The sequence below is a fragment of the Mauremys mutica genome, chromosome 1, assembly GCF_020497125.1.
Source record: "Mauremys mutica isolate MM-2020 ecotype Southern chromosome 1, ASM2049712v1, whole genome shotgun sequence".
In the NCBI taxonomy this organism is placed as follows: Eukaryota; Metazoa; Chordata; order Testudines; family Geoemydidae; genus Mauremys; species Mauremys mutica.
The window spans coordinates 26196573-26214558 of record NC_059072.1 but is presented as its reverse complement, the minus strand read 5'-3'; the positions used below and the strand labels follow the sequence as shown (position 1 = coordinate 26214558).

General features: G+C 39.0%; 1 protein-coding gene across 1 annotated transcript in view; it reads left to right on the top strand.

Annotated features, from left to right (window-relative positions):
• The window catches only part of RELN (reelin), a 473567-nt gene that overhangs the window by 320683 nt on the left and 134898 nt on the right, over nucleotides 1-17986 (top strand). The window contains exons 17-22 of the mRNA XM_045031243.1: nucleotides 1024-1090; nucleotides 2288-2521; nucleotides 3108-3269; nucleotides 9351-9587; nucleotides 14207-14399; nucleotides 17714-17826. Coding sequence (XP_044887178.1) covers nucleotides 1024-1090; nucleotides 2288-2521; nucleotides 3108-3269; nucleotides 9351-9587; nucleotides 14207-14399; nucleotides 17714-17826 — 1006 coding nt within the window. The remainder of the gene's footprint in view (nucleotides 1-1023; nucleotides 1091-2287; nucleotides 2522-3107; nucleotides 3270-9350; nucleotides 9588-14206; nucleotides 14400-17713; nucleotides 17827-17986) is intronic.

Genomic DNA, 17986 nt, shown 5'->3' with positions numbered 1-17986 from the left:
AAAGAAGGAACTGATCCTCTCAATCTGGTGTCAGGTAGGTTTTGATAACATTCAAAAGTCACTATACAAGTGCCACAGCTCTATGTAGTTGGTAATCTGTGCAGGAGAGTCTTTGTGTCCATTCAGGATTATGCTGCATTTACAGAGGTATGGCATAAGGAGATATTCCCTATGTACTTGCACTGTCCCTGGCTCCAGTTAATGCTACTAGTTTCTCAACTTCAGACTTACAAAAATTTACCCCCAAGATAGTTAGCAAATAAATGTATTAATTTGGATTATCCCATAAAAACCACACTGTGCTGATCCCAACCATCCTACCCTCTTATTGTATCACTGAATATGAAAGTTGTCTTGCAAATAAAAAAGCTACTCTGACCGGAGAAAGGTGAGCTATAGTAGTATGTTGTCAGGGATTCAGCGCATATGATTTTCATTTTTGTTTAATGCAAATGAAACATTAATACAGGTCTCTTACTAAAAATGCATGATATTAATATTTCCCTCTCAGAAGTTGGGGCCAGATCCCAGTGCCACTGAGTCCTACAGGAGTGTTGCTATTAATTTCAGTCAGATAAGGAATAACCTTCAAAATTTTGCAGCAATGCTAATGGGAAGCCTACATGCCCAAAATAGGGTGGAAAAAGGGGAAGGATAAGAAATGCTCAGACAAGCTAGCTACATCTAGTCTCCTCTTTAGAAATCTTGAAACAAAATAGGTGCATATATTAAAACATCTCCAGCACCTCAAACTGAGAGTGGACACAAAAATACAGCATCCAGTGTACAATAGGTTATCCATGGGTCTCCCTGATCTAAGTCAATATTTATTTACTCAGTCTTCCAGAGAGGTACCACAGAGTGCATCATTACTCCTTCAGGTAGTCCCATTCCTGTCAATGGTACACAGAGAAACACTAATATCTGTTTGCAAGATCAGACCCATATGCTCAACAAGGTGTTGGTAATCTTTCTTTGTCACATAATATAACCTTTAATTTAACTAATTTCTTTTCTCTGCAGTTTATATTGGTCCATCTTGCCTCAGATTCTGCTCAGGGCGAGGACAATGTACTAGAAATGGCTGCAAGTAAGGGCTATAATAATACCAGAGTTGATGTGTTCACTTTTTGTCATGCAATTTACTTTGTAAACTGAACACTGAAATTATTTTCATTTCAGCCCTTGTAATTCTATAAAGGCTAAATGTAAAATCAGTTAATGTAGCATCTGAAATGCATCAAATTATTAATACAATGTAAGTTTAATAGTAAATTTCTAAATGACTTTATCTAATAATTTTCTTTTATATTAAACCTGGAGAGATTTGGCCCACCTATTCATTTTGAAATGTACTGTATTACCTGCTAGAAATTACAATGATGCTTTTTTATATTATGCTTTATTGGTAAATTGTGGCTTTTCCATTTTCCATTAAATTGTGCCACTTTTGAACAGACTAGAATCTTTATATTAAGATCAAAAACAGCCTGGTTTTCAGAGGGGCTTTTTGAAAGTCAAGCTCCTTCAGGGTGTCTTGCTAAAACTCAAGGCACTCAAAATCATTAGCCACTTTTGAAGATGTTGTTCTAAATATTTTCTGGGTTCTTTTGTATTGTGTGGCATTAGCTGTAATCACATTTGATCTGTTACAGTTACATAGTAGCAAACTAATGGTTTGACATGTGGCAGTGGCAGTAGGCAGGGCCGCTCAGAGGATTCAGGGGGCCTGGGGTCTTCCCACCGCTGAATTGCCGCCAAAGACCTGGAGCGGAAGAAGCTCTGGGGGGCCCGGGCCCTGTGAGAGTTTTCTGGGGCCCCTGGAGCAAGTGAAGGACCCTGCTCCAGGAGCCCCGAAAAACTCTCATGGGGGCCCCTGTGGGGCCCGGGGCCTGGGGCAAATTGCCCCACTTGCCCCCCCTCTGGGCAGCCCTGGCAGTAGGATCTTAGTACCACAAACAAGAAGTAGACTCTCTCTATATTTTTATTTTACAATATGTAAATATTGACTTCTATTTAGATGAATAACAATTTTTTTTTACCCAAAGGGTAAATATTGACCAAAACAAATACATCATCCATAAGAATATTTTGAATACAGTATAACTTATTTTGAAGAGTCTCTCACTTTAGGTTTGAGAGAATCAATGGACTTTATTTTTAGGGTTTTAAAAGTTTACAACAGTTATGATTGGTTGCAAAACTGTATCTTGATCTTCCACAGGGGAGAAAAAGGTTTAAAATATTTATTTGGGATTAATTATGTTTTAATATATTTTTCTTATAGGTGTGACCCTGGGTACTCAGGACCTGCATGTGAAATGGCTTCCCAGACCTTCCCCGTGTTTATTTCAGAAAGCTTTGGCAGCTCCAGGCTCTCATCCTATCACAATTTTTACTCTATCCGTGGTGCTGAAGTCAGCTTTGGCTGCGGAGTCCTAGCAAGTGGCAAGGCCTTGGTTTTTAACAAAGATGGAAGACGTCAACTGATCACTTCTTTTCTTGACAGCTCACAGTCCAGGTGAATAAGAAAGAATAGTAATGTGCTATAAACAAATCTAGAGGCTATTTGTAATAGAATTTACTGGTCCTTTCATCTTCACTTTTTGTTTTGTTTAACCTCTCTTGTGGTATGAGCAAAATTATAGAACATTTTGTTTCATATTTTAATTTTGATTGTGTAGAATAGGCTATAGTCCTTTCATTTCCCCTGTTTTGTAAATAGCATGAGTATTAAACAGATGTGGGGGCAGTTATTATATAGCCAGGCTAGAAAATATGAAATGTTAATATCAAAACTGAATGTCAGAGCCAAGTGCTAATTAATTATGTATAAGGTTGTATTTATTTGACAGCTTGTGGCAGCTGATTAGATCCATTCAGTATCTCCTCCTCCCCTCCAGTGCCTAATAAATAATTAAATGTTGTAATGATTGACATTTTAAAAATATATATGCCACATTGCATTACTTGATTGTAAAAACCATTTCAGCTACAAACTCATAACTGCTGTTTCTCAAAATTTGGCTAGATTTTTAAGATCAGAAAATGTGATTAGGAAAAAATGCTATATAAATGGTACCCTACCAATATTTATATAATTCTAGGTTCCTCCAGTTCACTCTACGCTTGGGAAGCAAGTCTGTGCTGAGTACATGCAAAGCACCTGATCAGCCAGGAGAAGGAGTGTTACTACACTATTCATATGACAATGGGATTACATGGAAACTATTGGAACATTATTCTTATCTCAACTATCATGAGCCAAGGTATATGGATTATAATTATGAAAAGGGATATCTAAAGACAGCTAATATTGTAAGCAGTAATTTGCAGCGGTATAGAGTGTAAATACATTTGTACTGAGATGTAGGGGAACTAATTTATACAATCTACACTGACCAATTTATTGTGTTACAGAAAATCAGAGTATTCTGAGCACTGTATGTATCTGAGCCTTGTACCTTGGCAAGGAAATTCAGCCTTAGTGTAAGCAAGTTGGCTTCAGTGTGGTTGCATCTGCCTACACCAGGTTCAGTTTAGCCCAGGATTGCTTATCCCAAACAGAACTGAAGTTGTTCCCAGTGTATTGGAAAGCTGAGCTAAGGAAAAATGAGGAGCAGATAAGCATCAGTGATTTTTCCTTCATACAATAAGCCCTTGCCACTTTTCTGTTGTTAATACAACAATAAAATATTAAAGTCTATATCATCCCCTCCTTGGACAAGTTGAAACTGTGCTGCCAAACCTGCAGAGGGTCCAGGTATGGTTTGAAATGTGGGTTACTCCTTGCTAACTGAGCATTCTGTGCCTTCATCTCCCTCCACAAACATATGCACCAATTCTGAAAACATTCCTTTTTTGCCTATTCGTATAAAAATAGATATTTAGGAACAACCTTCCAGAGTACATGGCAGAACAAATTGGAGCACTTGTGGAAGAGAAGGAAGAAAGTTTCACAGTGAATCTCTGGCCTTGCAGCAGATTAAAGGGAAAGGTTAAGATAAAATATGCACAGCGTTAAAGCCACAGACATCCTACCACATTATTCGCTTGGGCTAGGAGTTTGTGGGCCTAAGAAGGAGGCGAGGGCACGGTCTAACCATGAGGATGTCTCAAGTTCTTCAGGGAAATCTTGAAAATCCTGAGCCACCGAAACAGAAAGACGCTTCTTCTTTTTCAGCCCAGTTTATTATACAGCCATGCTGCCATTGACTGACCACTCATGTTTGGCTACAGTTCAGGAAAGCACTTAAGCACATGCTTAACATTAAGGTCATGAGAAGCCCCATTGAACTCACTTAAACACATGCCTGAGTGCTTTTCAGAATCAGAACCTTTTGAGCCTTTCCACCCTGCATCCTAGCTAAGCACTAAATAAAAATTGCTCCTTTGGGTGCTTACACATCTATATATTTTCCCCTAGTTGCTGACTATTGTTAAATTGTAATTAAAATGTACATTTATCAAACACAGATGAGCCTATGTCAAGGAAAGATTTGATTCACTGTTCCCACTAATGTAATAACTAGACAATAGAAAAGATTATTAAGCACATTACAATGTAAACAATTCTGTAACATTAAAAATATTTATTTGGAGTAATAAATAGTATACCCCATAAAATGAGGACAATGACTGTCTTTGATCGGATCTTCTTTATATAGGCTTTAATTTCTGAATTTTTAAATGTGTACTAGAGAGTGATTATATAAACTCTAATACTAATAATCACCTTTCAAAATTTTCTTTTACTTCCTTTATTACAGTCACATATATATTTTATAGGGTGCTGTTTCTAATTTTTAGGTCCAAAATTACAACTGTAGGATTTATATTTCCTCAAGGTTTTTAATATACAGTGTTATTAATTTTTTACAATAAAAAGGAAAATGCACATACTGGTTACTGATTTTAATCAAGTTTCATATATAAAGGTAGTAATTTACATTGGTGCTGTCACCCTTTTTTCTATTTGATGATCAGTATAAGCAGTTTAGTTTCTGTTGTTCTGGTGGCACTAAGGACTAAGCTCAACATAGACCCAATATATGATCGAAACATGCATGTTATAAAGGTTTTCCCAAGTTTTTACTAGATTAAGGGAAGATGGAACAAATTAACAGACATGCAAACCTGAAGGTAATACTGACAATTATTATGATTAAGAACATGAAAAAGCTTCACCTTTGTATGTTAAGTTGTCTAAAAATAACTACTTTTGGGTAACAGATGGACTCCTGTAAAGTTTGGCAGTCAATCTGTATCCAGAAATTTAATTAATCTTCAGTCATATGAAAAAATTACATATTTAATGTTCTGCTGGAAAGTGCATGTAATCTACTGCTATTTGACAGCAACATTTTTCTTCTAAGAAGAACAGCGGTAGTTTTTCAATATTAGGTATGTGCATAGCTTGAAAGAATGAGATCAGAGCAAAGGTCTCTCAGCTGGTTTTTAAAAAAAACCTAATGGTATGTGGTAATAGTACTAAGAACACCTTTCTTCTCTGCAGTGGAAAAGTCATCAGTAAGAATTTCCCTCCTATTTTATCTATCACTTGCAAATCAAAGTCAAACAAGAGAAGCTGTTGTAAACGTAAATACACATTAACATATGCACTGCGTAGCCTTTCAGTGTTCCCTGTTCTATTTGTACCCTGTCGTGGGGGTGAGTAGTGTATTTTTACAGGCAAGTAATTAGTTAATTTTTCTTTATCATCAATATATTAGTGATGAGTGTAGTGATTACTTTTAGGATTTTCAGTTACTGTTTACTGCCAGCTAGGAATAGCAACTACGTATGTGAATTTAAGAGATGCAAAAGGAATTAAATAGCAGGCATCGGAGTCAGCCACTAAAATAGAAATGTATCCAGGGTTCTAAGAAAGTCCTACTTCATGCAGGCAGCTGATCAGTGCTTCATGTTGTGTGCTGAGCAGAGTGTTCTTTAATGGCCCATGAGTGCAATCTCTCCTCAGCTTACTTCATTTTTATTGGCTTGTGAGAAACAAAGTATCATGCTCAACAACTCTTTTGGCTTTCAGTGGAGGTTCAGCCCCTAACTACCATCTGTGCCTTGAAAACTCTACCCTGTAGGTTTGATACTCCTTGTGGACAAGGATTTCTTTGGTGGGGAAAGGATTGGTTTGTGGTCAATGTACATGAGAGTTAGGAGAGCTGGGTCCTATTCGTGTCACAGACTTCCTGTGTGACCTTGGGCAAGTCACTTAATCTCTTTGTGCTTCAGTTTCCTCATTTGTAAAATGGGGATAATTGTTTAGGTTGAATGTTGTCTTTAAAGTAGAAAATATGTATTTTCTGCACCCCTAACTTTAAAATGATTGAATAGATTTTTCGCAAACTTTCTCAAAAACGTATCTTTGGTTTGAAACCAAGGAGAGGAAGGTGAGCTGAAGTTAATTCCTTATTTAGCAGGATCCTTTTAGTGCCTCTCCACCCTTATTTAGAAAGTTACAAACTGAAAACAGGGGGTTTGGAATAGGATACCCATCTCAGCCATTGAAGAGGCAGAACTGGCATGGTTCTATTGTAAGGGGTTAGAGCAAGTCCTAGCAAAGAGGCCACGCAGAGAGATTTTATTCCTCCTGCATGTTCAAGTGCTATAAAGGAGCTAGGTCCTAAAATCCGCTACACCAGGGGTGGGCAAACTTTTTGGCCTGAGGGCCGCATCGGGTTTCGTAAATTGTATGGAGGGCTGGTTAGGGTAGGGGGGCTTGGCCCGGCCCCCACCTCCTATCTGCCCCCCCTCAAGACTCCTGCCCCATCCAACCCCCCTGTTCCCTGACGGCCCCTCTGGGACTCCTGCCCCATCCACACACCCCCGCTCCCTGTCCCCTGACTGCCCCCGGATCCCTGCCATCCAATCCAACCCCTCCTCTCATTCTTGACGGCCCCCCCAGGACCCCTGCACCATCTAACCACCCCTTCTCCCTGTCCCCTGACTGTCCCTGAAACCCCTGCCGCCCCATCCAACCCCCCCTCCTTCCTGACTGCCACCCCCTGGGACTCCTGCCCCCATTCAACCTCCTGTTCCCCCCCAGCCACCCTGACCCCATCCACACCCCCACCCCCTGACCACCACCCCGAACTTCCCTGCCCTCTATCCAACACCCCCTGCTCCCTGCCCCCTTACCACACTGCCCGGAGCACCGGTGGCTGGCGGCACTACAGCCGCACCACCCGACTGGAGCCGGGCCACGCTGCCGCCACCGCACAGCACAGAGCACTGGGTCAGGCCAGGCTCTGCAGCTGCGCTGCCCCAGGAGCTCACAGCCCCACTGCCCAAAGCATTGTGCCAGTGGCAGAGTGAGCGAGCTGAGGCTGAGGGGAAGGGGAGACAGCAGGGGAGGGACCAGGGGTAGCCTCCCGGGTCAGGAGCTCGGGGACTGGGCAGGATAGTCCCGTGGGCTGGATGTGGCCTGCAGGCCATAATTTGCCCACCTCTGCACTACACAGATCCCCTAGCAAAAAGTTCCTTTCTCAAAGGGAATGTAGTGTCCATAGACACTATCACAACCTTGAGTAGTAGCTGTGGAGTAGTTCCACTGGTGCTCTTAAAGCCCGAGAACACCATTTCATCTTCCTACGTCCCATCATAAAAGAACATGTGCAGAACCTGTTCAATCAGCCTTTGAGCAGATTCTACAGCATTTCTTGACCACTCAGTGATTGCAACCCAGTTGATGTTGCTGTCTTATTTAAATATCCTTCCATGTTTATAACTGAGCTATTTTTTCAGTGTACCTTTTTCACAAACTGTTTGTGCTTGCTGATCCTGGATGCCATCTCATGAGCCTAGAACCTCAATAAAGCTTTTTTTGCAAGTGTTTATCCTGACTCTGTGGTCTACATTTATTTCTCAGTGCTTCCCAAAAGTCCCTTGTTTAGTCACACAATTTGATTTTTCCTGCTAATCAATTAACATGTTATTTTTTTAAAATAAATGTGACATTGCACAGTTGTTTTAATGCATAAATTAGGCTTCACAAAAACAATTTAGCAAGTGGTTTTCACTGTGTGGTTTTAAGCAAAGATATCTAAAGGTACAAGACAATTTCACACGTCACAGGGAACAAAAGATTATACCACAAACCTTGAATAATCATAAAATCTGGAAAAAAATTAGTGCTAAGAATATAAAATGTTTCCACTTTATCTGGCTTGTTATTGTATTTAAATTTCCTCTTTAAAAAAAAAGAAAAAACATGAGTCTCAGAATAAATTTACTGAAAACCCCTTTGCCAGCAATTAATTGTACTCCGATGGAGACAAATGTCCATTTTGCCATTCTGCTTCACATCTCACCTTATATGTTGTACATGGGCAGCATGGTACTAGTGATTTATGGAACTTTCAAGAAGGTGTCATTGCCGTGGCAATTAATGTATGTTTCCTGCTGCTGTATACAATAATTGCTCCTGGAAATTAGATATTATTCTTAATTTTCTTCACAGTTTGTCAAGTACAGGTTTGTTGTCATAGCTGCCATGACAAATCAAGTGACCTTGCACAGCACAGTAAGCTCATGGGACTGACCTACAATAAAATTTCTACAGAGCCATAAAAGAAATGTGTATGCCACACAAGACTACACATAATCTCTCTGCTTGACAAGATTAATCTTGATTGGTCCTCAAGATGAGAATTTGCTAGGGTCAGTTCTTCTAAGTGAATGCACAACTTCATTGTATGCTGCAATGAAAATAAATTTGAAATTAAAAGTATTCCTACACTAAAGAGTAGAGCACACAAACCACATGTGTTTTATCAGATCAAAACAAAATACATAGGGATTGAGACATTGAAGCTGATGGTGGGAGATATATATTGCCCCTCCTTGTGCCAATATGAGCCTTTGTGTTGTAGCTCAAATCTCAGTTCTAGTGAAACAAAAGCTGTTGCACTCATTTGCCCTCCCTCCAGGTTTCTCACATCACGTGGAAGGGAAGCTTTAAAATCTTCCTGGATCTCCTTAGTAGCAGCATGGCAGAAGCTACAGTGGGGCTGTGCTGAATCAATGGAACCTTTGGCCTCCTTTGCTTCACCTGATGCATCCACTGTTAGGGATGTGTGGGTCTCCTGCAGGTCCAAGGTCCCATGACAGAGTAGATGTTATGGCTGTTTTTCTAACTCCAACTCGCTGCCCCTGACTTTTTCTGCCTTTGAGTCCATCTACAGCAGTAGAAACCAGTGTAGACCTCAGGCTGAATTTAGCACATAATTTTTAGATTCTGTATGTACTTTAAAATAAAAATGAACCATTTTGGATTCCCACAAAATTACTATGTATAATGACTGTGTGAATAAGAACTTGGGTTTGTTTTTCAGAATAATTTCTGTGGAGCTACCAGAAGACGCAAGACAATTTGGTATTCAGTTCAGATGGTGGCAACCGTATCATTCTTCTCAGGGAGAAGATGTATGGGCTATCGATGAGATCATCATGACCTCCGTGCTTTTCAACAGCATTAGTCTAGACTTCACCAATCTAGTAGAAGTCACTCAGTCTCTGGGATTCTACTTGGGAAACATTCAACCATGCTGTGGCCATGACTGGACACTTTGGTGAGAACATAGATCATTTATGTTGTATTTAAGTAGTTAATTTTAATATAATAAGTGAGTAATGTACAAAGTGATTGCTTCCTTGTACTAGTAAGAGCTAATTGATTTCTTCTTTCTGGTACCTATTTGTTGTAATTATCCCCCACGTACACATCACTAACAACAATAGAACCAATGACCTTTTCATAATAAGGAGTAAATTTTACACTGCATTACACAGAGATTTACTTTTGATGAGAACTATGCACATACAATACACTTCCTGCGCAATATATTGAAAGTTGATCCCAAAATGACTACAAATGATAATATAAACGCATCTGTTGTTATCACTTTACTTCTATAATACAGAATAACCAGTAAAGGACAAATAATTATATTTCTACATTTGTTTGCATGGACATTACAATTATTCTCTGGGACAGGAGAAAGGTCTGCAATGTTGCAAGTAATTTTGTCTGGCATTACTGCTTATCTAGGCATCTATACTGTGCTCGGCATTGATATAAGAATTGCAGTGAGGGCTAGCCCTACATGCTTTCTTGCCAAGGGTGCCCCCCAGAAATTTTTCATGTGATATGCCCAGAAACACCTGAAGACCTGGGAAGGAGAAACATCATATGGATTTTTATAAACTGATTCCCACTCATTCCTTTACTATCCAGCCATTATCACTTGGGTAATTTCTTATAGTCACCATAGCAGAAGTTAACCTTAGGGAGGGATTTGAATGAGCAGAAGGTACTGTAGCAGCCTTTCAGACAAGCTCAGGGAAGGGATTAATGCAGAAGGGAAGGTATGAACGAGTTTAAAGTTTACTTCTGAGCTGTTGTTTCTACCTTTGAGTAATTTTCAGATCCAGTAGCTTGGTAAGATCTTGTCATCTATAGATATACCAGTGAAACAAGTCTAATTAATAGCAATGTGACTTGAATAGAATCATTTTATTTTAGTGAACAGTTTTTTAAATATTCTTTCAAATTTAATTTCATAATACATATTTTTGTACAATATTGAACAATGCTCTTTTTGTAAATTGTTAATATCTGTTCAAATAAAGTTGTGGAGTGTCTTAATATAATACATAGGTTAATGTAAGATAACAGTAGTTTAATTTCTGTGCTTTGATCAAACCCCAAGCAACATAGTTTCATCTCAGTCTGAGCAACATTTTTAACCTACTATCGTTTTAATTGGTATAGATACATTTACTTTGAGAAAGTACAATCATAGTCATTATAAGAACCCTCAAGGAAATATAAATAATTGTAGATCCCCGTGGACACCTAGAACAGCACCATAGGAGTTTTATTAACAAGGAAATTTGAGCAATCTGATTTGATTTTCTGATCATCTCTCAAACTATAAGGAGTTGACTTGGCTGTGGTAACAACACACAATGTGCTCTGGCAGTGATAATGAGACTATAGAAGCAGCATTAACTACTTTAATAAGGATGAGGAAGGTATTCACTGCTCATTAAAATGGAACAACATGGCAGGACTCAAATTGTTTGCATGTTCTTAATCAAAGAGTTATCATGAAAGCGCTCTAATGACATTGTTCTCCCTCTCTTATCATTAGACATATGTAACATACATGGTTTTTCAAGATTAGCTGGGAAAGCAAAAGTTCTGCTTTATTTTCCTTTAAGACCACATCAAAATTTTAAAATTGCAGTACTGAATTCAGGGTTTTATTTACAGCTATGTCAGTAATTCTCTGTAGTGGTAAAAATGTTGATCTCTTCTTGTTACCAAATAAATAAGTAAAGCTTTTGGAATACCAACATTTTATTGCTGGATAAGTATTCTTCAGGCTCATTGTAAGACATGAACTATGCCCTCCACTGACCTTGTTTCTCTCGAGGGAAATTTTAAATTTATAACAGGTCTGTACAAATGACTGGTAGTTAAATTAATTATTGTTGGCTTTTCCCAGCTGAAAGTCCATTTGGTTCTCATTTTCTAACTCATGACTTTCCATGAGCATGGGTAGCTGTAGCACTGAGAGTGTTCTCCTGAGAATACTCCGACAATTGCTTTTTCATTAGAACAACTATAGTCAATATGAAATAAATCATTTTACAGCATGTCATCCTAAAGCCCATTTTCAGTGGAGAGACGATTGCCTCTAATTGTCTGTGTTGCTTTCATTTCTGGCTTGGAATCTGTAAATCTGGAACTATTTCTGCGTACGTTTTGGGAAAGTTTCCCCAATAATCCCCAATTTTATTTTAGGAATATTTGCTTTTATTGTTTGAGGTTTTTTGTGATTATATATAACCAACAATCTAAATTTGCTGTTTATAATCCGTTTGACATCTGAGTCATATATTTTATAATAGTAAGTAGATTCAACATACGGAAGGGATCCAGGACACACTGAGTGCAGAGAGTTTCACATTAAAAAACAAATAAGTTGCACACTTCTCTTTGCAGAATGGTCATATACAGGCATGATTAACCCCATGTTTTTTTTATTGTAGTGGGAGCATAATATGAACTGTAATATTCAGCTCTGTTTGTTTAACTGTAGTTAGTTATCAAACTTAACTTAAAGCCTTTTCTTTGGGATACTCCCATAGGTGTAAATTAAACTAACTGCATATCAGTAAATCATACTGGGCCAGATCATGATACTATTATTTAGCCCATAAGAGAGAGCAAATGGTTATGCTGTGCTGGGAGGGAAATTGTTCATAATGGGCCAGATTCACAATCAATAAGGAGTAAAATTGACTGGACAAATCCTTACAATGTGAGTGCATTACACACGATTGAGATTTTGCTTGTATTTCATTGGAGATTATTCCTTTTATTTTAAGCATCAACTTGTGACATAAAGCATATTGTTTTCATGCAATACACATAATTAAAATATAATATGATGATATAGTTGGGAATTATCTGTGTGTATCAGACACAAGGAGATGTAAAATGCTAACACTTCTGCTATCTTCGGCTGGAGCAAGATTGGGCCCAATATGAGAGTTTGGAGTCTGGCTGTTATGTTAATATTCTAGGTCAGTTTAGCCTTATCACTCAGTTATATCCATGTGGCTTTCTATTATTCCTGGAAGTACTGGCCTTGAAGGTGTAGTAAATCTGCAAATCCCATCACAGTTTACAAAGATGATTGGCTGACATTCGTTGTGATATCATTCCCAGAAGTACCAATTAGTTCAGAGTGCTTGCAGGTAGAATGATTATTTTGAGGGTACATGTGGGTATTGGCTATTTCTCTGCCTGCTCATCTGTAATTATGTACATAACTAGAAATCAGTTCACAACTAATATTTATAATACAGTGTTTTTAAACACACTTCATGTATGTCTCTTTATATTTATTTTTGTACCAAGTACATTAGTCTATCTTTCTATAACATCTTCAAATGTATTCCAACTGAATGTTTCCCCACACAAAGGATGCATTAAATATACTAGCAGTAGAGTCCAGCAGTAAACACGTACACTGGAGAATTGTAGGGAAAAGTAGTGGGAAAGGAGGTAGAGATCATATCTTTAATGCTACTGTTGTTTAGCTGGAGGCAATTTGTGGGTGATAAAGGACTCCATGAGTCCATATTGAAACTTCCTCCAAGTGAAAAAAAGCTTTACTTGGAGTATCATAGACATAGACTATCCTCCTTTCCTATAGGACACTTATTTTGGAATTTCATTTTAGTAATGGCCTGCAAGTTAGATAAACCAGGATTCTCTTGTAAGAATTTTTTCTGGTCTATGTACCAGCATTAACAAAGAAGTGAAGTTTTCTCTGAGATCAGAGATCAACTTAAAGGGTTTAATAATGAATCCTGCGGTACCTCACACAGTCAAGTTTCACACTTGGGTTGGGGGGAAAGGCTTTTATTTTAAATTCCAGGAGTGGGGTGCATACACTCATCAGTTTTGGAAGGAGGATTTCTCAACTAACATGGATAGGGGATCTTTAGATACTTACTCAAACTTACTACTTTCAATTTTTTTATTTTGTTCAATTGAACTATTGTGACTTTGCTTTATTGATCTCAAATTTTCTGATTTGAGGCAAAAACAATTTGCCAAACTATAAATACGTATAACCCTCTGGTAATTCACTCAGAATAAGTACAGGATATGCAGTAGGAATATGCATTGTGGATATTAGTTCTGGAATGTATAGTGGAGAAAAGAACTGTGCTTTTGTCACAAGGTGATGGTATTCAAATGGACTAACTACAAATATCTGTAAGAAAGACATTTTAACTACATTCATGTTTTGTTATCTTCATTGCCCAGTATTCGTCTGAAATTACAACTTTACCTACATGGTGAGCACTCTGAAGCAAAGACTTTCTTCTTTGGTGCTTATCTGTATCATACCTGATACTTGATTAGGGTTCCCAGACACTACTGTAACACAAAAAATATGATAACTTATAGTTCAGTGGTTCTCAAACTGGGGTCTGGGGTCTACTAGTGGTTTGTGAAGACCATGCCTGGGTCTCTTTCTTATGTGGTAGTCTGCAGAATGAAAGGTTTGCAGAAGTAAAGCTGTAGTTAATCCCATAATCTTTCAGAATGTTACCTTTTGAACTATTTCAGAAATGAATTCTGATTCTCTACCTTATCTCTCAGTTTTACAGGAGATTCTAAATTAACCTCTAGCATGCGTTATGTGGAAACACAGTCCATGCAAATTGGAGCTTCGTATATGATACAATTCAACTTGGTGATGGGCTGTGGACAGCAGTTTACTCCTCACATGGACAACCAGGTGAAATTGGAATACTCCACCAACCACGGCCTGACTTGGCACCTTGTTCAGGAGGTAAGGCAGATTGGCTAGTAACTTTTGTGTTTAGTGACACCCTGCTTTTCATAACATTTGCAAGAACATTGTCTGGAAGTCTGAAATACACAATTGGGGAAGAAAGGGATTCATTTATAGAGGAAAAAATGGGAATGCTTACCACCACTACAGCATAGTGGGTCACACCTTTCCCATGCTACTATTGTAGTAAGATATAGCTGCTATTTGCTTGAATGTGGTTTTGCATAAATTCTTTCTGCCGTCAAGCTCAATCATTCCGTAGACCCAAAGTACATCCCTTCTGGGGACTAGTAATGATATATGAAGCCTCTTACCTCAAGTCACTGGTTCAAATCAAGACCAGGGTAATAGTGATCAACAGTGAGCACCATCTCTGGCTTGTTATTTGTCTATGTGAATTGATGTCTCAATCCTTTTCCTATAACAAAAGTGTGATTATTGCATTGGTCTTAATTTGCATCCTTGTTGTCCATGTCAACAGAGAGACCAAACTCTGACTAGCCAAGAGAGTAAACTAACATCTTATCCTTGAGCTCCCTAGATGGCAGTTTTAAGGAAGTTGTAGAGAAGCATGTACTGTGCAGTACTGATCCTGCAGATACGTGGGGAGAATTTCAGTGTCCAGGACTCCAATCCAGCACTTTTCATGAGTAATATAAAAGTTTTTGTGTGTCATGTTGTGTCTTGGTACTTTATTTTGGGGGGCAGAGTAGATAAATGGCAGTAGCCTAAGGGTTTAAACATTGCATTATTCTCCCTTCAGTAATGCTTCATTGATTGAAATAGTATTCAGAGCAAAGCAATACATACTGTACTTAAATGGTGTTCATGTCACTTCTACTTGGAAAGCGCTGTAATAGTCTCTACAAATAGATCCTACTGGCAGGTGTTTGGAATTTGTCCTTGTCATTAAGGAGAGATCAATTCCCTTTAGTTTTCAACGTCCTTGTCCTATCTCAACTGAGTTGAGTTCAGAGGAAAAGTGTGCAGCTGAATCATTTTTCCCACATCACCAGGTGTTACCATGATGAAAGGATAAGAGTGGAAGTTATTTGTAGTATGCTGCAAGGAGGTAATCTAGCCAGTAAATAAAGCACTAATTAATTAAAATGTCTGAAAGTTCTGTTTGCTTCTCATAAATGATCAGACTGCATTTATCAGACCTTTTATGAGAGATGAAATGGAGAAAATGTTTGGAAAATTGCTAGAAGGAACCTCTTTCTTCAGAAGAAATATTCAAAATCACATAGAGCTGTGAGAACTTTGGTCAGTATTTTAATATTTTTAATGGATGGCTGGGGTGATTTTAGATTATCCGATTTCTCTAACGATAATTGCAAAACATTAATATATATTGAGCTTCTTTAAACTTTAAATACAAATATTATTAGTCACGAAAAGTACTTTCAAGTTATGATTCTATTGTTAGTTATATAGCAAGATTTGCTAGCTGCTTTCCATTTAAGTCAGGTCATAGAATCATAGAATATCAGGATTGGAAAGGACCTCAGGAGGTCATCTAGTCCAATCCCCTGCTCAAAGCAGGACCAATTCCCAACTAAATCATCCCAGCCAGGGCTTTGTCAAGCCTGACCTTAAAAACCTCCAAGGAAGGAGATTCCACCACCTCCCTAGGGTAACCCATTACAGTGCTTCACCACTCTCCTAGTGAAAAAGTTTTTCCTAATATCCAACCTAAACCTCCCCCACTGCAACTTGAGACCATTACTCCTTGTTCTGTCATCTGCTACCACTGAGGGGAATGATCACGTCCCTCGATCTGCTGGCAATGCCCCTACTTATACAGCCCAAAATGCCATTAGCCTTCTTGGTAACAAGGGCACACTGTTGACTCATATCCAGCTTCTTGTCCACTGTAACCCGTAGGTCCTTTTCTGCAGAACTGCTGCCTAGCCATTCAGTCCCTAGTCTGTAACAGTGAATGGAATTCTTCTGTCCTAAGTGCAGGACTCTGCACTTGTCCTTGTTGAACCTCATCAGGTTTCTTTTGGCCCAATTCTCTAATTTGTCTAGGTCCCTCTGTATCCTATCCCTACCCTCCAGTGTATCTACCACTCCTCCCAATTTAGTGTCATCTGCAAACTTGCTGAGAGTGCAGTCCACGTCATCCTCCAGCTCATTAATGAAGATAGTGAACAAAACCGGCCCCAGGACTGACTCTTGGAGCACTCCGCTTGAAACCGGCTGCCAACTAGACATGGAGCCGTTGATCACTACCCATTGAGCCCGACGATCTAGCCAGCTTCCTATCCACCTTATAGTCCATTCATCCAGCCCATACTTCTTAAATTTGCTGGCAAGTATACTGTGGGAGACTGTATCAAAAGCTTTGCTAAAGTCAAGGAATAACACATCCACTGCTTTCCCCTCATCCACAGACCCAGTTATCTCCTCACAGAAAGCAATTAGGTTAGTCAGGCATGACTTGCCCTTGGTGAATCCATGCTGACTGTTCCTGATCACTTTCCTCTCCTCTAAGTGCTTCAGAATTGATTCCTTGAGGACCTGCTCCACGATTTTTCCAGGGACTGAGGTGAGGCTGACTGGCCTGTAGTTCCCCGGATCATCCTTCTTCCCTTTTTTAAAGATGGGCACTACGTTAGCCTTTTTCCAGTCATCCGGGACCTCCCCCATTTGCCATGAGTTTTCAAAGATAATGGCCAATGGCTCTGCAATCACATCCGCCAACTCCTTTAGCACCCTTGGATGCAGCGCATCCGGCCCTATGGACTTGTGCTCGTCCAGTTTTTCTAAAACCACACCCAAGGGTACTGGACACTGGTGTGGTCAACAACAACAGGAATGATACAGAAAAGATAATGAACTTGCATTTATTTTCATTATAAAAAGAGGTTTGATGATAGAAGTGCATAACATTGTAAAAAGAAGGCTGTGACTAAACTGCCTGAGAATGTGAAGGAATCACATACAGGAAGACAGCAAAAGGACACAAAAGGGTTTTTGTAGAATTATACCAAAGGAATCTGTGAACATATTGAAAAATATAATTAGACATCCACATGGAGGAGAAAACATCACATGGTAATAATGCTAGACAGACCTGCTGTAAATGGGCCATATGGTCTCTTCTATCCTAAACTGTTGCTGTTATGAGGTTACCGAAGAAAGCCTTTGGCTCGTCTTAGGATCCTTCTGGCTCTCAGTTCTTTGCTCTGCCATCTGGACCACACAACCTCCAGATTCACTGAACGTGATTCACCTTCCAGAAAGAATTCAGTTCCTAATGTTGCCTCCAGATTAAACCTGATATTGAAATGTTTTACTTTAAGGAATGCCTTCCAAGTATGCCTAGCTGTCAGGAGTTTACGTCAGCAAGTATCTACCATTCCAGTGAATTCATGCAGTGGAGGAGAATTACAGCCCTGTTACCACAGAAAACTTGGTAAGAGACTACATATTTTGATGTAATTATTCACTTAACCTTGTATTTATATCACAAGGAATAAGCGAAATCCTGCTGCCCTTGCTCAAGCCAGTGGATGTATTGTCTGAGTAATGGCTGCTGGATTTGGCCCAGATACAATACTTTATCAATGACCATC